The sequence below is a fragment of the Podarcis vaucheri genome (genome assembly GCF_965113315.1).
Source record: "Podarcis vaucheri genome assembly, chromosome: 4".
Taxonomy (NCBI): Eukaryota; Metazoa; Chordata; class Lepidosauria; order Squamata; family Lacertidae; genus Podarcis; species Podarcis vaucheri.
In genome coordinates, this window is record NC_138762.1 from 71,620,276 (window position 1) to 71,644,008 (window position 23,733).

Below are 23,733 nucleotides of genomic sequence, written 5' to 3' on the forward strand. Positions count from 1 at the left end.
GTCTTTGATTTCCTCGTCCATTGTATCCCACTCTAATAGCTGGTCGTACATTTTAGAGAGGAGTTTAGACTTTCCTTCTATTATTTCTAATTGGAATTTAGATTTGTTCTTGCTCATTCCAGCTTTTTTATGTTCCCTCCAAACAGCATTGATTTGGTGGTATTGTATCCATCCCGTTAATTTGTCTTTTAATTCTTCATAGGGTCTAATTTCCCATCCTTTATCCGATCTTCTTAGGAGGTCAGCATATGTCCACCTTTTACCTTCCATATTTAGTTTCTTAGTTACTAAAATATCAACGGGTGACAGCCACCATGGGGTATCTTTTTCTACTAATCTTTTACACCTGTTCCACACCTCCAACAACGCTCCTCTTATAATATGATTAGAAAATCCTTTGTGTGTTTTCCCCTTATCCTGCCACAGATACGCATGCCACCCATGTCTAACATCAAAACCCTCCAAATCCAATAGGTCGGTGTTGTCCAAAACTATCCATTCCTTGGTCCAGCAGAGGCACGAAGCCTCATAATATAGTTGTAGGTTAGGGACCGCGAACCCTCCTCTGTCCCTCTTGTCGGTGAGCAACTTATACTTAATTCTGGCTCGTTTACCCTGCCAGATAAATCTGGAAAGGGTCCTCTGCCAATCTTTGAACATGGTTGTGCCCCTGACTACTGGGATATTTTGGAATAGGAATATCATTTTTGGGAGGATACTCATTTTAATGGCAGCCATTCTCCCCTCCCAAGAAAGTTTTAATCTACTCCAGCTTTCCAGGTCTCTTTTGCACTCTCTCCAAGTTCTATTGTAATTATCTTCCACCAGATTTATATTTTTTGGGGTGATCCAGATACCCAGATATTTAACCTTTTTTGATACCATTATCCCGGATTCCAACTCGATTTTATTTTTTACTTGTTCGTCTACATTTTTTACCAACATCTTCGTTTTAGTTCTGTTCAGTCTAAAACCAGAAAGTCTGCCAAACGCTTCCATCAGCTCAATCACTGTATTAATCCCTTTTGCGGGGTCTTCTAATGAAACTACTAAGTCATCGGCATAAGCCTTAACTTTGTACTCTTTGGTGCCTATTCTAATCCCTCTTATTTCCGATGTATCTCTTATCTTGTTTAGTATAACTTCCAAGACCAAAATAAATAGCAGGGGTGATAAAGGACACCCCTGTCTTGTGCCTTTGGTAATCTTGAATGAGTTAGTCAGGTTACTATTGATAATTAGTTTCGCTCTCTGGTCTGAGTAGATCGATTTTATACCTCTTAGGAATGGCCCTCTTATTCCTACTTTCTCCATACACTTTATGATGAAGTGCCAGGATACATTATCGAAGGCCTTCTCGGCGTCTATAAAGACTAAGGCTGCGGGGATATCGATTCTGATGTCCAAGTATTCAATTATATTAATTATATGCCTTACATTATCTTTAATCTGCCTACCGGGCAGAAATCCGGTTTGATCCCTGTGGATCGCTCTATTCAAGTATTTTTTTAATCTGCTCGCCATTATTCCTGCAAAGATCTTATAGTCGACATTGAGCAGTGATATTGGTCTATAATTCTTTATATCGAGCGTATCCAAGTCTGATTTCGGAATTACCGTAATATACGCCTCTCTCCATGAATCGGAGATGAATTTTGAGCAGCCCCATACAGAATTCATTGCAGGAATCCAAGCTGAGGCTCATCAGTGTATGTACAGTAGTGGACTAGTATTCCAGTCCAGAAACAGATGTTATCTGTCTTGTGCTCCGAGCTCCAAAAGCCACTCCCCACGGTAATAAAGACATAGTGGAGACAGAATTTAGTTTTAATGTTAATGGGCAAATTTTGGCCACAACTTTATTAAATACACAAATGTGACTGGTATTGGCTTAGGCATTGGTATCAAAACTATAACTGGCTCCTGCCCCACCCTGCAGGAAGCCTGGAAGGGTAAACTACCAGCAAGGGGAGCTCCATCAATGTATATGACTGGTGCTCATCCCTGGGGTTCCCGGGGGTCCTGGCATGGCCCTAGCCCCTCTCTGGGCTTCGGACAAGATCCAGACCCCCGGATTCCTTTAATGGAATACCCTATTAATTGGAGGGGCAGGTGATGGCCGCACCTCCCCCCCCCCACATTCCCCTAAAGCAATGCCTAACTACCAAATCTTACAAAGTTGTGACAATTGCTAAGAGGTAGGCAAAAACCAAGTGGCCACAGCCAATCTGCCACATGGGAAAAAATTCCTACCCGGCCCCCGTTCCAAAACAGGTGACCAACTGAAGTCCAAAGCAAGGCGGAACATAACCTAATTAACGGGTGGGCGGGCGGGTGTTTGGCAGTGCAAAGCAAGAGGGGGTCCCCACGTCGTGCTGCCAAATAAATACCCCCAACCCCCAAACTTGCCAACGCTGCCGATTGGCTAAAGGCCAGTGGCATAAGTGTGGCATCACCGGCTGGAGCGGGGCAAACCCTGCCCACAAGCCGGTTGGGGAAGAGTTCCAGGGCTGAGCACAACATGGACCTTCTGTTAGGAGGATCCAACTTGCCAGCCATAGCTGGTAAAGATATTCCTAGCCGCTGAGGTCACCCGAGCCTCTAGTGACAGAGATTGAGGAGCACCCCGCCAAAATATGAACCTGCTCCTTCAGGGGGAGTATGACCTCTTCCAAAGCAGGCATTTGACCATTTATCCAGGCTTGAGAGCCACCCATTCACAGGACCATCTTTGGGGAGTTATAGTAATGAATGCTGGCAATCACATTTTGATTATAATTTTTTCCTGATGTATCTGGATATTGATACACACTGGGTGTGAAGGCTAACTTTCACCATACTTCAGATATTCACTGTAACTTACAAAGGCATTACAATTCTTGCTAATATGTGCTGTGGGTAAAAGGAGATTTATTTATTTGTTGTTGGAGAACCTGACTTAACAACTCTTAATGCATCAAATCTATATTTGTTCTTATAATTTACTAAGGAGCACTGGTGTGTTGAACTTGATTTGTGTTCCATGTGCTGCTACTCAAGCTGCCACACAGGTTTGTAGGATCTAAATTTAGAATCTAAGCTAGTAAGCCTTTGATGTTCTTTTGAATGCTGCCTACTGTGGAAGTTCAGCCCAACCTGTCACCATTTAATGCTAAGTCTACATGGTGGACAACAGCGGTTCTACAACGGCAGCTCTGCATGGAAAAAAATGAAATAAATAATGGCAGGGGGAAGATAAGAAATAAAACCTGTCTGGTATTAACCCAGTAAAAGGCCAAGAGGTACACATATTTCTAAAAGCCAAGAAATCTGGAGTTCAGAGGACTAATTTGTGCTTCAACGATGGATACAAATCTTTTTATCTAATAAAAAGCACATTTCTAAATGACTGCAAATGTACATCTGGACTTGAAATTGATTATTCTGGTTGTATTGGAATATTCCAAAATGCACTTGTGCTATGTTCTGCTTGCACTCATAAGAACCATCTGAACACAATTACAGCCACCAGGGGGGCTAAGTTAGTTCCAATCAAGTGAATCCAACGAGCCCTAATGTAAAACAGATGGAAGGTTTCTCAGCATTCAGATTGGAGGGTTATTATACATAATAATTAAGCATGGATTTTCAAATGCATAAAGCTGAAATATCATTCTTAGCAATATTAGTTACAGTGTATGAAGACAGGTGGCTATCTAGTGATATCCAAAAATAATGTATGAGCTTTTGATGATATGCTTTATTCCTGGCAATTTTAGGACGCACTCTCTCTCTCTCTCTCGTGTGTGTAATACACTGGAACACTTGGAGAAAGGGTCTGTTTTTCGATCACTAGGAAAGGTGGTTTGTTTATCCATAGAAGTGAAGAAGTTGAAACAATAAACCTCAGATTTTGCCAAAGTCATAAACTAAGCTGGGAATTTATGTAAATCTCAAACAGTCCTCTAAATCTGCAGTCACTTCAAAAAAATGGGAGAGGAGGAGAGAGAGAAATTCCAGCTTGACCTCTCTGGAAGCAGAACTGCCTATTATGATAAATGTGGAGCAGCTGCTAAAACCAGTACAGTGGTACCTCGGGTTAAGAACTTAATTCGTTCTGGAGGTCCGTTCTTAACCTGAAACTGTTCTTAACCTGAGGAACCACTTTAGCTAATGGGGCCTCCTGCTGCCGCCATGCTCCCGCCACATGATTTCTGTTCTCATCCTGAAGCAAAGTTCTTAACCCGAGGTACTATTTCTGGGGTAGTGGCGTCTGTAACCTGAAGCGTCCATAACCTGATGTACCACTATAACTGTTAAGGTATTCTCATTTTTTTGCAAGATGTAAGTACACTTACCTGTGAACTTACAGCACAGTGTGCCCTTCCTCACAAATGGCAGCCAATCATGTGGAAAGTGGGCAGGGATCCATATTACGTGTGGGATAAGGGTGTGCAAAGAATGATGATGAGAATTTTATGACAAACATAGAGCAGTCAGTGAAAACAGTAATCTTGTTTCAATTATAGTTTTCACTGATTTGGCTTCTATGTTTGCTGTACTGAATGCGCAGTCCATTTTAGAACTCCATACTCTGAAGTCAAGGCTGAGCCTTTGGTTTTCTCTAAAGATGATGTATCATTTAACAATATTACATAGAAATTTGTTAAGACTTGTGGGGCTCTCAATATGTGAGTTCTGCCACCGTCCCCCATTTAACCTGTATATTAGCTCATCACACAGATGTTGGCTTTATTCCACCCCAATGCCTTGAAAACCCTTCTACAGGTACCATATTCTGAAGATAATTCCCAATGTGAAACAGTATGTAATAGCTAGCAGCTGCTTTCCTAGTATAGTGATGCCTTTTGCAACCACCGTGGTCACAGAAATGGCTGCTTGCTGCTATAAATGGCTGCATCTGCAAAGAGCTTGGTTCAGTCTTGACTTTCTTTGCAGAAAGGATCACCTGGAGGAATTAAATAGCTGGTTTCATTTTGTAAACTCACCAGTACTACTAATCAAACAAATGTAATGGAATAAGGGTCACCAATGGGAACATTTTGATTTTTCAACAAGTTTTGGGGGTGCCACCCCTGTTTGGTCACTACTTTCCCCTCCCCTGGCTCAGCCCCACCACCCCAAGACACAGGAAGAGAAACTGTGTGCGCGCAGTTCACTGCTTCCCAAGCCATCTGGGTAAAAGTCGGATTCAGTAGAATTAATCCGAGCCTTGAAATCACAGAGTGCTACAAGAGGAAGTGGGAAAGAAAAAGCATTTATCTTAAAGCTTCCTCCTTAAGCTCTACATACTTCTTGGGGGGGGGAGAGGCAGGGACAGGTAACCACCTTGGCCACCTCATGACCATGTGAAGTGGCTCAGAGGCTTTGTGGGCACTAATGGAAGCTTTTGAAGATGTCATTGCAACCACAGGCACTGTTTGCAACTCTTGGGATGGCTTGTGGTTGAATAGTGTGACTCATCAATATGCTTCTGTTCTGATTCAGTCACTGGAGAAGAACAGTAAGGTAAAGTGCATGATAATGAGGATAGATCTCTTTGGGCTGTAAATTTAGTGGTACTAAATATATAGTTGATCTACAAATTTACTTACACACAGCTTCTTTGCATGCATTGCTTATGTTTCAGGTGTCCCTTTGAAACCCAGAAAAGAATTAAAATTCAGTGAACTTCAATCTGGACAGCTGGAAGTGAAGTGGTCTTCAAAATTCAATATCTCTATTGAGCCTGTGCTTTATGTGGTGCAAAGGAGATGGAACTATGGGATTCATCCCAGCGAAGATGATGCTACCAGTTGGCAAACTGTAGCCCAGGTTAGTCCTTTCTACATAAAATCTGCATTATTTTCAGGCCATTCATCCTGAGTATCAGGCAGTGAAATAGTTTTGGCTAGTCTTGGTGGCCAGCTATGAATTTGTTGTCCCCGAGACTCACTTCCTCCAAAGTGCAGCCTTTAATCTAGACTTTTGCTGCACCAAGAAGTGAAGCGAGGTCCATAAAAATTGCTGCTCCTCTTTCCAGGGTTAAGCGTAGATGACTGATTCTGCCAATTTAAAAAGAAGCCCCTGGTCCCCTTAAGCTCAGGGTAAGACAGGAGTCAGTGGTTTCTTGACTCTGTGCTTTCTGGGGACTCTGAAGACTCACCAGGTGTGGGGGCAAGCCATGGAACTCCTGACTTCAGCTCCAAGGTGGGGAAACATTGGCTTGCTCTGTGCCTGTTAGGTGTCAAATATCAGACACAGAGGGAAGCCTGCAGCTGGAGACAGGAGCTGGAGGCTTGATATGTCTGACAAGCACAGAGCCAATAAAAATTCCAGACTTCTGCTGAGCTTTTGGGCTTTGAGGGGTGGAGATCATCTCCAGTTCTGTTTCACGGCTCCGGGGTTGAGAGAGCGCTTCTCTTACTTGCCAGAAACAAGTATAGCAAAAATCTTGATCCCTGGTATTCATTCATAGATGCATTGTTCAATGTTGTGTTGCTTGGGCTTGCATACAGAGGCATATCTTTGTTAATCTGTTGCATCAAATACTGGGATAGGTTCCATTTTACAGTTGATGGACTGAAGGTAGTGTCGAGAAAAAACTTTTTTCATCCACTATACAGGGAAACTCTAAAAGAAGCTAAGTTAAATTCCCATCTATGGCAAATAAATGTTCTTGGTGTTGCGCCGGGTTGCCATCCGTCCAGAATTTCCCGGACACAGCTGGTATTTAGCCCTTATAAACAGCGTCCGGGCAGAAATTGCTTACATATCTGGGAAAATCTGGCCATATGGCAGCCCATGTTGGTAGCATAGATTTTGGCGACTTTCATTAAAAATAGCTCAAAAACTCAATTTTTAAAAAAAGATTTCACAAAAAAAGCTCAACTGATTTTTTTGTCTGGATTTTCACTTTTTGAAAGATGGCAACCCAAGTGCTGCATTACCAAAGGAACACATTCCATGAAGGAGTGAAATACAGCTAGTCATACAAAATGGTGCAGTATGAAATTACTAATGAAGATCCAACCTACATCTGTGGTTCACAAGTTCATATGGTGGTAGTTCACTTGCTCTACATGCAGACTGTCCCAGATTCAGTCTGTAGAAACTTTAGTTACCGTATTTTTCGCCCTATAGGACGCACCGTCCCATAAGACGCACCTAGTTTTTTTGGGGGGAAATAAAGGGAAAAATTATTTTCCCCCCAGGCGCGGGGCTGGGGCAGCCCGAGCTTCCCCCGACCCCAGCCCCCAAACAGGCAGCTTTCTGCAAGCTGTGGGAGCCCAGCGGTGGTTCCCACTGCTTGAGGAGAGATCCGCGAAGCCTGGACGCGCTGAGATCAGCGCGCGCAGGCTTCGGGATGCCGGCAACTCTCCCCAAGCAGCGGGAACGTTCCCGCTGCTTGGGGAGAGATCCGCGAAGCCTGGACGCGCTGAGATCAGCGCGCGCAGGCTTCGGGATGCCGGCAACTCTCCCCAAGCAGCGGGAACGTTCCCGCTGCTTGCGGAGAGATCCGCGAAGCCTGGACGCGCTGAGATCAGCGCGCGCAGGCTTCGGGATGCCGGCAACTCTCCCCAAGCAGCGGGAGCGTTCCCGCTGCTTGAGGAGAGGTCCGCGAAGCCTGGAGAGCGAGAGGGGTCGGTGCGCACCTACCGCTCTCGCTCTCCAGGCTTCAGCGAAAGCCTGCATTCGCCCCATAAGACGCACCCACATTTCCCCTTCATTTTTGGAGGGGAAAAAGTGCGTCTTATAGGGCGAAAAATACGGTAAATTAAGGCCCTGATTCAACTAAATCATTGCACTAATGGGAGCCAGAGCAGCAAGTCCTTCTAGCACAATAGGGCTCCCTCCCTCTTTCCTGCTATGCCTCCCCAAATTGGCACTGCAAGGTCAGGAGAACCTTCAGAACAGCACATGTGTGTGGGGTGGGGTGGAGGAGAATGGAAATTGGTCCATGTGGCAAGTATGTGCTGACAGTGATCTCCTTAGTGCTACTTTGAATTCCACCCTTTATCAGGTAGCACAGGAAAGACTCAATAAACAAAGAGTTGCTTGACATAAGGCCATTTTCTGTGCACCTAAGGATATGAAGAAGGAGAAAAAGATGACCCAAGGCTTCCGCCTTCCTGAATAAATAAAGTATAAGTGATTACAGGATTCACTCACTCAGAGTAAACTAAGTCTCTGTGTTAACCTGGTTTCCTACTGCAGACTACAGAGGAGAGAATACAACTGTCCGACATCAGGCCAAGCAGGTGGTACCAATTCCGAGTGGCTGCCATTAATGTGCATGGAACTAGAGGCTTCACAGCTCCTAGCAAACACTTCCGCTCTTCAAAAGGTTGGTGTCAACATTGAGCATATCACATCTGTCTTTACCTGGAATGCAACCCAACCCTCTACGTTTCTGTGGTTGCAACTTCCCAACAGGTGATTCTTCGTGTATTGAATCATTGCCTTTATGAATGGCTTCAAGGTAGTTTATCATTTTCTTTTTGAAGGTGCCATTGATCCTTCAAGCAATGCTGTAACAAATAGGCCCCCCATTTCAATTTCTTTGAACATTATCATTAGTAATAACAACTGAGATTTCTCTATGTATTTGTGCAACATCAAATGTGAAAATAATCTGAGACTGTTTATCTGCTGGCACGGTCAGCGTCTAATACAGTTTGGCTTATTTTTGAGCTTTACTAGTGATGCTGACTTCTTGCCATTTTAAGAAAACAGTTTTTGAACATTTAGAATTTTATTTCCGTCTCTTATTTGCTTCAGTTTGTGCTGTTACTAGGACGCAGCATTTCTATCTCATTGTATGTTGTATTTATTTTCCAATCACGTTTCATGACATAATCATGATTTCACACATAAACAATTGCTCTGAAAAAAAATAAATTAAGACATACTTTCTTTAGTGTGTGTAAATTCTGGCTTTCTTTTCTTTTAAATTAGGAACATTTAATAATCCACTAAGCTTTAAAAATACTAGAGTTACTGGATTAGTCTAGTCCTTTACAAGAGCCACCCAGCTTCCTCTAGTTTCTAAAAGGAAAAGCCCCAATGTCTCTCTGCAAATAATACCTTAATGCTTATATAAAATCCAAAAATACACTAAAAAGACCTGTTTCATTTAAGGTGTACTGCTACAAATGTTCTGATAGGGCAATAGCGCTATTATGTGAAACCCTTATTATATTCAATTTAGTGTTACACTAAACTCAAAGTGTTGTGTGACTGTGCTGGTGGTCCAACAAGATGTTTTCTGATCCACTCAACACATTTAAAGTGTTTTTAATGCAAACATTATTAAAACCCTGCAAACAACAAGCAATAATTATTGGACAAAGTTGTGATTACTTCCTCAGTTATAGTATCTTAGAGTGGCTCCATTCTTACAATTTATAGTTATTAGCTGCTATTAATTTTTAACTTCTCAAAGGAAGCAAATTTTCATAGAATCATAGAATCATAGAATTGGAATAGACCACAAGGGCCATCGAGTCCAACCCCCTGCCAAGCAGGAAACACCATCAGAGCACTCCTGACATATGGTTGTCAAGCCTCTGCTTTAAAGACCTCCAAAGTAGGAGACTCCACCACACCCCTTGGCAGCAAATTCCACTGTTGAACAGCTCTTACTGTCAGGAAGTTCTTCCTAATGTTTAGGTGGAATATTCTTTCTTGTAGTTTGGATCCATTGCTCCGTGTCCGCTTCTCTGGAGCAGCAGAAAACAACCTTTCTCCCTCCTCTATATGACATCCTTTTATATATTTGAACATGGCTATCATATCACCCCTTAACCTCCTCTTCTCCAGGCTAAACATGCCCAGCTCCCTTAGCCGTTCCTCATAAGGCATCGTTTCCAGACCTTTGACCATTTTGGTTGCCCTCCTCTGGACACGTTCCAGTTTGTCAGTGTCCTTCTTGAACTGTGGTGCCCAGAACTGGACACAGTACTCCAGGTGAGGTCTGACCAGAGCAGAATACAGTGGCACTATTACTTCCCTTGATCTAGATGCTATACTCCTATTGATGCAGCCCAGAATTGCATTGGCTTTTTTAGCTGCCGCGTCACACTGTTGGCTCATGTCAAGTTTGTGGTCAACCAAGACTCCTAGATCCTTTTCACATGTACTGCTCTCAAGCCAGGTGTCACCCATCTTGTATTTGTGCCTCTCATTTTTTTTTGCCCAAGTGCAATACTTTACATTTCTCCCTGTTAAAGTTCATCTTGTTTGTTTTGGCCCAGTTCTCTAATCTGTCAAGGTCGTTTTGAAGTGTGATCCTGTCCTCTGGGGTGTTAGCCACCCCTCCCAGTTTGGTGTCATCTGCAAATATGATCAGGATGCCCTTGAGTCCATCATCCAAGTCGTTGATAAAGATGTTGAATAAGACCGGGCCCAAGACAGAACCCTGTGGCACCCCACTAGTCACTCTTCTCCAGGATGAAGAGGAACCATTGATGAGCACCCTTTGGGTTCGGTCAGTCAGCCAGTTACAAATCCACTGAGTGGTAGCATAGTCAAGACCGCATTTTACCAGCTTCTTTACAAGAATATAATGGGGCACCTTGTCAAATGCCTTGCCAAAATTAAGGTAGGCTACATCCACTGCGTTCCCTTCATCTACCAGGCTTGTAATTCTGTCAAAAAACGAGATCAGGTTAGTCTGACATGACTTATTTTTCAGAAATCCATGCTGACTATTGGTGATCACAGCATTCCTTTCTAGGTGCTCACAGACTGTTTGCTTAATGATCTGCTCCAGAATCTTCCCTGGTATTGATGTCAGACTGACTGGGTGATAATTATTTGGGTCTTCTCTTTCCCCCTTTTTGAAAATAGGGACAACATTTGCCCTCCTCCAGTCTGCCAGGACTTCGCCTGTTCTCCAGGAATTCTCAAAGATGACTGCCAGTGGTTCTGAGATCACATCTGCCAGTTCTTTTAATACTCTTGGATGCAGTTCATATGGCCCTGGAGACTTGAATACATCTAAACTAGCCAAGTATTCTTGTACTATCTTTTTAGTTATTCTGGGCTGTGTTTCCTCTGCTGAATCATTTGCTCCAAATTCTTCAGGTCAGGCATTGTTTTCTTTATTGGAGAAGACTGAGGCAAAGAAGGCATTGAGGAGTTCAGCCCTTTCTGTGTCCCCTGTTTGTATTTCACCATCTTCTCCTCTGAGTGACCCCACTGTTTCTTTGTTCTTCCTTTTGCTACAGACATACCCATAAAAGCCTTTTTTTGTTGCTTTTAACCTCTCTAGCAAGCCTGAGTTCATTCTGTGTTTTAGCTTTTCTGACTTTGTGTCTACATGTGCTGGAGGTATTTGTTTGAATTCCTCTTTGGTGGTTTCTCCCCCTTTCCATTTTTTGTACACATCCTTTTTTAATCTTAACTCAGTTAAAAGTTCTTTAGATAGCCACCCTGGCTTCTTTAGGCATCTTCCATGTTTCCGTCTCATTGGTATTGCCTGAAGTTGTGCTTTTACTATCTCCCTCTTAACAAACTCCCAGCCATCATGAACTCCCTTTCCTTTTAGTATTACTGTCCATGGGATCTCACCCAGCACTTCCCTAAGTTTTATGTATTAAAAAAAAACCATTGGTGTCAATACTATTTGAAGGCTGACGTTTTATAATCTATTTCCTCTTTCCCAACTGCAAAATGATTTATTTTTTGAAAACCTGGAAGCATAATCCTGCTGTCCCATAGTAGATTTATTTTCATGTAGTGAATATCACATTCTGAAAAGCATGTGAGAACCTATCAATAGACACTAGGAAGTGTTAATAGGTTTCTCATTCTTTTGGTGTTGGCAGGCTCTGTTGTCGCAGAATGGGATGCAATACAAATGAACAGATTCCCTTCCTGCTGCCTCAACCAGGATAAAATTTAGGCAAAGTTTAGTGGGAGCAATAAAGGCTTGCACTGTCAGCAAAATTTGATGTTACCGTGTTCCTTTAATGATTCCCACACTGTCTTGTTTGCTTTTTAAACTGGCCTCAGACAGATTAAACAGTCTCTTAAAAAATACCCCTATAAAAAACTTGTTAAAATAAATGAATTTATTCAGCCATATACCTTAACGAGAACATAACAGTATATGCTGAAGTATCAGCATGGAATAGAATCCTAAATCAACAATGCTTGCATAATTACTGGGATGTGCAATCTGACTCAAAGATGAAATATCCCATTCATATTTCATTTGGATTTAATAAATATGAGTGCTTTGTTTGAAGAGAACACCTTCACACATATAGTGATATTTGAAAAGGTTTCCTTGGAAAATGGATCAGTAAACAATTGGGGGCCCCTCCCCAAGAGGTTCACAAAATACATGCTGGTGTCAAGAGAGTGTCCTGGTGTCCTCCATTGTCTTCAAACACAGGAGTTATTAATTCCCAAATAGAGCTTAAATACCTCTTAGTCAACTGGAGATGAAAAGCAATCTGAATTCTACAACTGCAACAAACAATTGCTTTTTACTTGTTCATCTCATTCACAGGTACATTAACTTAGCCAGTTTTGTAATACAGCTTTTAGATCTACAAGAGTTATATTTAGTAAGATTGACAGAGATAAACTTGTGTGTTCTATCATAAGTTGCTTTCAACATAGGCTTTATATACTGATACCAACTTGAGTCAGGCCAGAACTTGTTTTTCTAGTTTAATGACAGCTTGGAACTCATCAAATAAGGGAAATAAACAGGGTTGTGTTTTAGTTTACATTTTGTTTAATCTTTACTAAATGATACAGCTGCTCTTAATGACAGTTGACAGGCACAGACTATCAGTATTGTGTGTGAGCAACATAGCGCTTCATTCTCATGAATACAGGTGTATGTAGGCTACCAGTGTGTGTTGGTATTTATTGCATGTATATTGTACTTTGAGAAGTAGTAGTAGCAGCTGTGTTTTTGCAAACCCATCTCCTTTGCAGAATTATATATTGCTCTAATATGAGCTTAATTTTCAGAAATTGCAAGTTCAAGTGCTCCAGCAGTTGAAAGTCACAAGCCCTATCAAAATTTCAGGATTTATATATATATATTTTCTAAATTAAGACACAAAGAGGTATAACATGTAGGAAGGGCTGTTCATTGGTTTGCTTCATTAAAGTTAACCTAATCTTTCATAAAAATAAAAAAAATTCCTTCCAGTAGCACCTTAAAGACCAACTAAGTTAGTTCTTGGTATGAGCTTTCGTGTGCATGCACACTTCTTCAGATACAATAACATTTCATAAAAATGTTATTGACAGCTTTTTCATTGTCACTGAAATACTTGACGTTTTTCTTCATAGGTGAAGGTGAACTTGGCAAATTTAAACAAAATGAATCTTAGCAGTTTGTTTCCTATACAATATGGTTAAGAGGTTCAGAAATTCATTACAATACTTTTTATGCAATGCTAGTATGCTTTTTGTTGTTGTTGCTAAATTTGTATTTTATGGTCTTGGGTGCAATCTAGATAGAGTTAAGCTTGCAGTCATTGGGGTTCAAGCTCTTAACTGTGTACTTAAGCACCATTGACTGAAACCTAATGGAATCTAAGCATTCTTAAATTTCTGGATAACACTGCATTGCTCTTATCTCAAGAACCATAGGTGCAGCAAAAGGCAGTGAACACTCTACTGTACTTGAGGTTAACAGTATCCAGTTGACATTGATATATTTGCATGTATTTCTTCTTGAATGAAATATGTTGTCCCTCACATTTTGGATGCAAACTGTTTTGGGTTATATCTGAATCTGTACAGGAGTTCTGGATCAGGACATTTAAGTCTATATACTCAAGTAGCAACCACCTCTTCATTCTGTTTCAATTGATGCAAGAGGGAAGACATATCTTCTCACAGCTGACACAATAAGCTCCTAGAAGATTTACTTTACATCTACCTGTCTCAGATTTTTATTTACTTATGCCACATTTCTTTCAAAGCGGCATACATGGTGCGTCATCACCTCACCCCATTCACATCTAGTGAATTGCCTTTAGTCACTGCTTTTGAGAACAGCTTTCAGCTACCTGGAAATAAATCTGGGAATACAGCACTTGTTGAAGAATGACGAGAAACATAATGGATAGAATGAAGAGGAAGATGTGCATGCTTTAATGCTAGTTAAGACAGCACAATTTTTGTACATGGTTTTTGGGACTTGAGTACCGACTTGAATAAAAAGCTGGTGGGGATGTCGAAAAAGCAACCCCATCCCAGAAATCAGGCCTGAGTTTTGCCATTTGGCAAGATTACTTTTATAATAAGAAAAGGACACGTGCCACTGAGAGTTGAGTACATACCTGCAGATTAGTTGTAAGATTGAATGTGACCTTAAATCTGTTTAGTGTTCTCTGCACTATGTTGAACGCCTGTACAATGCCATGGTAGCAGAACCAAAATTAGGTCCTATCAACAAACAGATATGTATTCTTGTCCAAAGGTTGGAAACAGATTTTCTTCCCTAAGGTGAATGGTGTTAGCATTTCCTACAAAATCAGGAGTAAGTGAAGCGGGCAATATTGTTTTCACAGGACATAAGTGCCCATGCTGTATTGTGATTTCATGCATACACATACACAGAGTGTTTGTAAAAGCAGAACAGACTCCCACTGGTAGCAATAAAATTCTCTCTGCTGTTCCTTTGGGGCCAATGATTTTTTTTTATATTGTTGCACAGCTGGTTTGTATGTGCCAATTCCAGTGGGCAAAGCATATCCCTTTGTATATGCCATAAGCTGTTTAATAATTGGAAACTTGTCTGTGGTTCAGGTTCAATGGTCCTTTAAAGAGTTACATTTTTTTTAAAAAGAGAGAGCCGTGGGTGATCCCACCTTAAATTAGAAGAGAAAAGCACTCTCATCTAAAGTGTAAAAGGATTTTGAATTTATAGCTAAACCTGCAGTTACACACACAGTTGAAAATGAGTTTTCCAGATTCTTATGTACTTTCCCCCTATGGCACACATTGTGGAATGAATTCATTTATTCTCTTTCTTTTCTCTCACCATTTAAGTATGCTCACCAGTTAAATATGCAACACTAATGTTCATCCAGATGTGATACATTTTCAATGGTAATTTTAGTGGCCTCGGGCAGGTTATGGATTCTCAGGGCAGCCTGGGCCAGGAACCAGGGGTGACTCTGCTTTATATCATTTTCTTCCGCAACCTGCCTTCCGCAACATGTCAAGACCTCACACCTGGATGTCAAATCTACCTAATCCTCTATGTCTTTTTACCTATTGCCTGTGTTGAGAGTTCAGTTTAAACTATCAGACAACTTGCCACAGCTCTGTCCAGCCACTGTGGAGACCTACTCAGCAATTATTGCAAGCAAACTGAACTACAAGCTATACTTACCTGACCAAATGGGGGTAATGTTGCCTCATTACCTCTATAGCCATAGTTGTGGCCCGTTGAGACATTACCAGATGTTTTTATTTGGTTACTTACTAGACACTCTAGCAAATGAGAAGGTAAAAAACCCCTGGATTGGGATTCCCTAACACTGACTGCATCTGGCTGTGTAGGCTACTTAGTCTGCACTGTTGTCTCTGTCAGTTGTCTGCAACTAGAGGATTAGCATAGACTAAAACACCTTGTATGCCTGCACCTATTCATGCAGAGATCACTCCATCTTCACCCTAACTGAATCCACTGAATCCACACCAAGAGGAATCCCAACAGTAAAATTTGGGGTCAGGGCTATCCCTTGGATAGTATGTTTTTTTGCTAAATAATCAGTATCCAACTGTTGATCTTTAATAAAACTAAACCATGGCTCAAGAAAAAACCCTGTAGTCAGAGTTTGGCTTTGCTTTTGGAAAGGCTCTTTGTCTAGACTGATCAGCTTTAATTTGCAAACCACACTGCCTTAGGTTTCTGTTTGAAGGAGAAGTTTCCCATAGACTTGGTGGAGCTGTGTTCAAACTTGAAATCTAGGTTGGAAAAGGAACTGGAATCATGATTTAAAGTTGTAATGAAGCTTTCTGATTAAGGACAGAAACAAATACCTCATGGGCATAGTTTGTCTGGTGCTTGTTAGCCAATTGCTGTATTTGCAGTGCTTTGCAAGTGTGATGTTAATCTTGACTCAGAGGCTATTGCTTTCTGGGAGTGAAAGGTGTTATATCTGTCACATTGTTTAGTCCAAGGCTTGTTCACAATAAGGATAGCTCTGTGAGCTAAACCAAAACCCATCTGTTTATTGTTGGCCTTGACTACATAACTGACCACCAAGGACTGAATTTAAAAGAGACAAATATCCATCTGTGAACACCCAAACATATTCAGTATAATTCCTTCACATAGAATAGGTATGCTGAATAGCCTCATAACTTGATGGTAACGTAACATGCAACAGTAGCATTCAAACTAACATTGTGCATGCTTTTCATCTTCTAATGACAGGGCTTTACCTCACACAAATATGCCCATCCATATTTGGTTTAGAGATGGTGAATGAAGGGACAGATTTGTGGACTGGAAAGCTGATACATTATTACAGAATGTCAAGACTGTAAGATTAGGTATTCAAGTTTTATAGAAGGTACGGTCTACCAACAACTACACATGACAGACTCTAGTATTGTCTTGGCACAGGTGAAACAGGTGTTGGCAACTTGAATAAAATATTAGTGGGGGCAGGCAAGCCCCACTCCAAATAATCAATTACAAGATACGGCACACGCACACCATTTGAATGGCAATATCCATCAATTGGGGGGGCTGTCCCCCTCAAATATTTTTTTGGGGGAAAAGGGACCTCAGGCCTAAGGAGTTGGCTTCTATGGAAATGTCTAACCACACTGCTCTTGCCAGATCAGTAAACCTCTTATCAGTGCAGCCCTTTCCTAATGGTGGGCATGGTCTTGGCTATTTCAGAAGTCATTCTGTGCCTTGCCTTGCTTGTCTTCCCTCTATGCTTTCTGCAGGCTATGAGGAGAGAAAAACAAAGCAGGATGTGCTGGGAAAATCAAAAGGCATATACCCATTTTACCCTTCAACAGAAGTGCAGGCAAATGAAAGGAAACTAGAGGTAAGGCAACAATTGCCTGTCTCCTCTTTCCAAAATATAGCAGTTTGCCTGAGGAAAAAAAGAGAATACTATCGTAAGACAGCTAAACTGTTCCGAGAAGTAAGCATTTCCCCCCATCATGCAAGTAATGTTTACATTGCTCAGAATTGTTGAGCAAAACACAACAATAAATTTGCTGTGTTTACAGCCCAGGACTTTGACTGGTATGTGTCAAGATGGAAGCACATACAATTCAAATTTCTCCCATGATAATTATTTCATATCTACTAATCCCTAAATAGGAAGTCCTGTCTTCCTTAACTGTAGTTGTGTCAGTTTGTATACCACAAATGAGAGGATTTTTCAGTGAACTCGTTAATCTTGGAGTTTATTTGATGAACTTAATGTGTCTGGCCATGGACAGTGCATTTGGCATCTTATTTACCGTTACAAAAACAATTAAGTGAACTGTGCATTAAATGAGCAAATGTCAATGTCTATTTTTAAATGTTCAGTTAAATACAATAACTTTTCTTCTGGCTTGAATTGGGTTCATTTGGCTTACACTTTTGAGAAAATGTTCACTTTCAATTCTATTTTTAATAACTCTGCAGAAAACAGTTAATATCTGCTACAGTGATGATTCACTCGGTGCCAAGTAGTAGCTCAAAAAGAAGGATGTACACACACACATACACGCGCGCACACACACACACACACAAACTGTGTGAATTATATGCAGGACGTTTTATCATTCTTCTGTTCATTTGTTTCCTATTGTTTAACATTGTTTCTAATTTTCTGGGACACATTTTTATTTGTAAATCAATCCGAGTAAGATTGATCATATAAAGGTTGGGATATAAATGAATAATAATAATAAAACATCAGGAGTATCGAAAGATTTCTTCTAGTAAATGCATTTTTAAACAATGTGGCACTCCACTGTTACCATAATATTAGTATACACACTGCTTTGGAGCCACTATCTTCCTTTGAATTTGACAAAATGTGCAAAGGGTGGATTCTTCTTCTATTAAAGGCAGATAAATATTCAGCACCTTCAGAAGAAAACCATTCCCATGCTTCCTTGCCATTAAACTGGTTTTTTAAAAAGTTCACCTCTCACAAATATTTTCTTCTGTTGTGTACAGTAGCCATTCTTTTCTCTTTTTTATCTCTAGCATAATACATCACTGAAATTTTAAAATACTGGAGAGTGTGCTAATGTTACTTCATTTAGGCTAAATGCTAAAGAAACTAGTCCTAGAGAATTTGAGTTCTCTTTGTATTTTCAAAGCAAATGCATTTTTTGTATAGTGAATATGCAGTGGCGGAGCTTCATGCTCTGGCATGGGGGGGCGTGGCACGGCACACCACCTGCAGGGGCGTGACACGTGTCTTGGGGCATGGCACGCCACCTGTGGGGGCGTGGCGCCCAGAAGGGGCGGGGGAGCAGCTGCGATTGCACACCACCGGGATCGCGCTGCCAGGGACAGTGCACTCCCCCTGCACCCTTCTTCCTCCGCCAGTGTGAATACGGTATGTTGATGTCATAGTGAATATGACATTCAAAATGAAGTGTGGTTTGCAAAATACTATAGCAGCATTTTAGTATGGCATAGTAGACATGTGGTTTCTCTCTCAGCTCAATTGGCTGGGGCAACCAAACCGGATAGGAAGGGTACAAATAAAACAACAACAACAACAACAACAACAACAACAACAACAACAAGTCTATCAATAGCTATGCCCTTCTTGCCTTCTCAAGATAAAGCTACTATATCATATGCTAAATTACAACTCCTAGTTCAATCTGGCGGATTAAATTTTCTGAATCTAATACTGCATCATCGGGCATTTGTCATTCCTTAAGCAGTGAGGGGCTGAAGTCGAACTGATGTTAACAATCCTAAACTAGGCTAGTTTCTGTTGAGTGGTTAGATTGCATTAACCTCATCTTATCTGGCTAAGGCAGATAGGCCACTTATTACTGTGGCTGATATAGATATCTTTTTACAGAAGGGGTAGCAAAATCCTACAGTTTGGGTATGCTCCCTAAAGCACCCCCTCCTTGTGCCATGGACTGGCTGGATGCAGAAGAGTGGTGGGAGGCAGCAGCTGGGGAACCCTCAAGGGAATGCCATGGGAAAGAAGGTGAAGAGCTAGGGAAGTGGTGGTTGGATGACAGTGCGTGGTCAGAGGAAGCAGACTTGGGAGAGGAGGATGTGTTGGAAGTAGAAGAGGTAACAGGGTTTAGTTAGCAGGAAGAGGCTGTGCTAGAGGGCAGTTCAAACTTTGTCTGAAGCAGAGGCTGGAGAGGAGAGGGGCCAGGAGGCAGAGTTGAAATAGGCTGCTGAAGAATCCAGGGAGTCTCTCCCTCCTGCTGCGACTAGATCCCCTGCCTGCTGGTCTCCCAGACCACACAGAGAAATGAACAGAGCAGAGAAGAGATTGGTTGTGCACAGACACAGTTCGTGACTGTTTGGGAAAGACACTGGAAAGGAGGAGCCTTAGAGAGTGGTGCGAAGGCAGGGACCTTCATCCTCACAACTGCCTCACTGGGAAAAGCCCTACTGGGATGAGTTGCTAGGATCACTAGACCCGTGCTGTTTCGGCTTATTTGAATAAAGAGTTAACTTCACTGACGCCATGTTTTTTTAATTGCCGACCTACCCTTGACTCCAGCTCTGATACCCTGTGAGACCTACTAGTTTGGTCTGCAGTGCAGGGGTGAATTCTCTGGCAGTAGGGGCTATAAAATTGCAGTGCAAATTGTGCTGCATGTAAGTTGCATTACTAGACAGAGGGCCTTCTCAGTAGTGGCGCCCGCCCTGTGGGACAGCCTCCCATCAGATGTCAAGGAAATAAGCAGCTATCCTATTTTTAAAAGACATCTGAAGGCAGCCCTGTTTAAGGAAGTTTTTAATATTTAGTGCTGTATTGTTTTTAACACTTGATTGGGAGCCACACAGAATGGCTGGGGAAACTCAGCCAGATGGGCGGGGTATGTATAAATAAATAAATAAATATAATTAGGCTAATCTAAGGCTAAAAGCTAGTTGCACAAAAATAATCAGAAAGTGAACTTTGAACTATCAGCTTTGGCCTAACAGCAAAAATGTGTATTCTGCAAATGGATAATTCTGGCATCTTAGATTTTTAAAAATATTGAACATTTTCCATTATGATACTTGGTTCCTGTAGTACATTTCTCTGGATTATTGACTTAATTTTTTATATAAGGACCTAATTATTACATGGTTGTAATTCATTTTTTGGTAAATTTTCATACTGTGTAGGTTAATTTTATTTTCAAATAAATATTTAATTGAGTTTTCAGTTTATATCAATACAGCACACATCAGAAGCAGCAAAAAACAAAAAACAAAAACAAAAAAAACAGGTTGTGGTTGTGCTGCCTGATACTCAACGTATCTTGTAGCACATTTGGATGTTTGTTGTTGTTGTTGTTTAGTCGTTTAGTCGTGTCCGACTCTTCATGACCCCATGGACCAGAGCATGCCAGGCACTTCTGTCTTCCACTGTCTCCCGCAGTTTGGTCAGACTCATGTTTGTAGCTTTGAGAACACTGTCCAACCATCTCGTCCTCTGCCGTCCCCTTCTCCTTGTGCCCTCCATCTTTCCCAACATCAGGGTCTTTTCCAGGGAGTCTTCTCTTCTCATGAGGTGGCCAAAGTATTGGAGCCTCAGCTTCATGATCTGTCCTTCCAGTGAGCACTCAGGGCTAATTTCCTTAAGAATGGATGCGTTTGATCTTCTTGCAGTCCATGGGACTCTCAAGAGTCTCCTCCAGCACCATAATTCAAAACCATCAAAAGCATCAATTCTTCGGCGATGATTTGGATTTGGATGTTTACATATGTGCAAAGCAACACAAATTGCCATCTTAACTTTACTTCTCCCCCACCAGACCCATCAGCTCCACCTGCACCATCTAATCTCCGAATTGCCAACTCAACAGTGAACAGTGATGGAAGTGTAAGTGTCAAGATTATTTGGGATCTTCCAGAGGAACCTGACATTCCAGTCCATCACTACAAAGTCTTCTGGAGTTGGACAGTCAACAGCAAGTCTTTTGTACCAGCTAAAAAGAAGAGAAGGAAGACTACAGATGGGGTAATTAAATTTAAAAATGTGACATTGTAGATTCCTTGTTAACTTTGACTTAAGTCAAAGATACTTAACACCTTGATTTAAGATGATACTTAAAAGGAAACAGAGAGAATATTAAGGTGTTGGCTATAATCAAAGGGGAACATAAAAACTTTAAAGAAGGCTATTAAATGATGACATATTTATTTTTGTTGTGTGTGGAAAATAATAAAACAATGTTTGATTTCACACCATTGGCAACTTGTGGTTCATTCACTGAAGTAGCAAACACTAAGCCCCCTTCCTATATAACTGTAATTTACTGTGTTCAGACATTTCCACAGTTGCTGCACAGAAACCTGTGTAGGCTACCTTTGACTACATTCACATTGTAGTAATAGAAAAGGCAATACAGTGGTACTTCAGGTTACGTATGCTTCAGGTTACATACGCTTCAGGTTACATACTCCGCTAACCCAGAAATAGTGCTTCAGGTTAAGAACTTTGCTTCAGGTTGAGAACAGAAATTGTGCTCCGGTGGCATGGCAGCAGCAGGAGGCCCCATTAGCTAAAGTGGTGCTTCAGGTTAAGAACAGTTTCAGGTTAAGTACGGACCTCCGGAATGAATTAAGTACTTAACCCAAGGTACTACTGTATAATAGTTTAAGGTAGTATCTAGTGCCATTTAAACCAAAGCTGATTGTGTTTAGTGTGAGAATAACAATAAAGAACACTATAGTCTTGTAACACCCCCAAAACACATTTGGACAATGATTTTCATATGCTCCACTGATTTGGGTTTTTAAAACTAAAACTACAGCAAGGGCAAAAGGCAAAAAAATGGTAAGAGACAGTGTGGGTATGCCCCACTACTTTGCTGAACACAGATGAATTCATGATTTACTGGGACTGTCTGTGCCCTGCTGCAACTAAGCCCATAGGGTGCACTAACTGATTGGCAACTAGTCTTCAGTCTGCATACCTGTAAAGAAAGATTTGACACCCCAGCACATACGGATACATGCTGTAGTAAGCTAATTGTTGCCAAATCTGATACAGCTCAAGTACAATAGTGTCAAATGTACTACAGTGTGATGTAGCCAAATGTTGCTAACTCAACAAAAGAAACGAAGGAAGAGGAGATGGTTCTAGTTGCTCCAGCTCTGAGTGCTAAAATCTAACTACTTTCCAATCCCGTTTTTTTAAAAAAATCAAAATCTCAGTTTTTACAAATTTTTATTTGGCAAGTCCCCTTGTTGGATCAATGCAATGGCCAGCTTTGTGACTGGTAAATGTTTCCTAACCGTCATACACAAAACAATAAAATGTGCCTATATTGTAGGCAAAATGGTTGCTTTATTGAATTTAAGTTGAAGTAGAAGACAGCAACAGTTTATCTACTTTCACCTGTTCATTTGATAGAACACACAACTTCTAATGTGATTGTGTTTTAGGAAATCCATCACTGAACTGTGCATATATTTTATTTTTTAATTATAGTCCCAGAATTATGTAGTTCTCGAAGGCCTACAGCCGAACAGTAACTTCATGGTGGAACTGCAGGCAGTTACATACTGGGGTCAAGTACGCCTGAAAAGTGTCAAAGTGTCTCTTTACTTCAGTTCCACTCAGACAGCTATTAACAGTAAGTACCGTTTTTAGAAAGAAACCTAACATCTCATAACATTTGCTGAAGGGTATATCTGTCTATACGAATGTTCTAGGTGACACCTTTGCTACATGTCCAATTCATAGTTTATGCTCTCTGCTCTCCCACTTCATTAGCAATCTACTTGCAGCACAACCTTCCTGTGTGTAGAGAATAGTTTGACTGATATAGCTTGAAAATCGCCTCCTCCTTTCATTCAGGGATGTGTGAGTCCAGAGGTGCATTGAAAATGAGTGCCACAGAGGTTAGTGCTAAATATGGTTGCATTTGAAAGAGACTGAAAAAAGGTCCTTTGTTTCTTCTGAATTGGGTGCCCTTAGACACTCACCCAGACATGTGGGAGTTGCTGCTGCTTGTTCATGAGCACTTCCCACATGGCTGGGACCGTATTTAAGTGACTAACTACATGGGCAAGACCCAGTCATGTTACACAGTCAGAACCTTCTCCCACGGCAGTGCTGATTCTGTGGTAAAGTCTGGAATCTGGTCTGCCTGTGTGGTTCTTCTAGATTCTTTGGAGTTCCAGCAAGAATCTCTGCGTTGGGTAAAAATTATGTGTGTTATATGTCTAGCTCACATTATGTATCTGGCTCATAGATTATATGTTGTCCAGTGTTAGCTAAATGGAAGGCACTAAGAAGTACTTACACATGGGAATATGTGAAATATTATTCTCTTTTTATAGTTTGTGGTTGTCCCATGAGAGCCAGTATCGGTCTTCAGTTCCTATAGCATGTACACATGCGGAGCCAATTTAAATGCTGCAAGGAGGCAGGAGATAATTAATAATTATCTACAGTGTACAGACAGCAAAAGCATGAGCATAACTGTTATGTATTATGAGAGACACTGTGAGGACACATGTTATACAAAGAGTTCCATAATGCTAATTTCTATAATTTATGAAGCAGCCCTGGGTGATGTACGGCAGGGAGT

General features: G+C 41.3%; 1 protein-coding gene across 1 annotated transcript in view; it reads left to right on the forward strand.

Moving 5' to 3' along the window:
• ANOS1 (anosmin 1) overlaps positions 1-23,733 on the forward strand; it is a 99,890-nt gene that overhangs the window by 61,352 nt on the left and 14,805 nt on the right. Inside the window, exons 5-8 of the mRNA XM_082220088.1 lie at positions 5,630-5,814; positions 8,197-8,326; positions 20,947-21,152; positions 22,629-22,773. Coding sequence (XP_082076214.1) covers positions 5,630-5,814; positions 8,197-8,326; positions 20,947-21,152; positions 22,629-22,773 — 666 coding nt within the window. The remainder of the gene's footprint in view (positions 1-5,629; positions 5,815-8,196; positions 8,327-20,946; positions 21,153-22,628; positions 22,774-23,733) is intronic.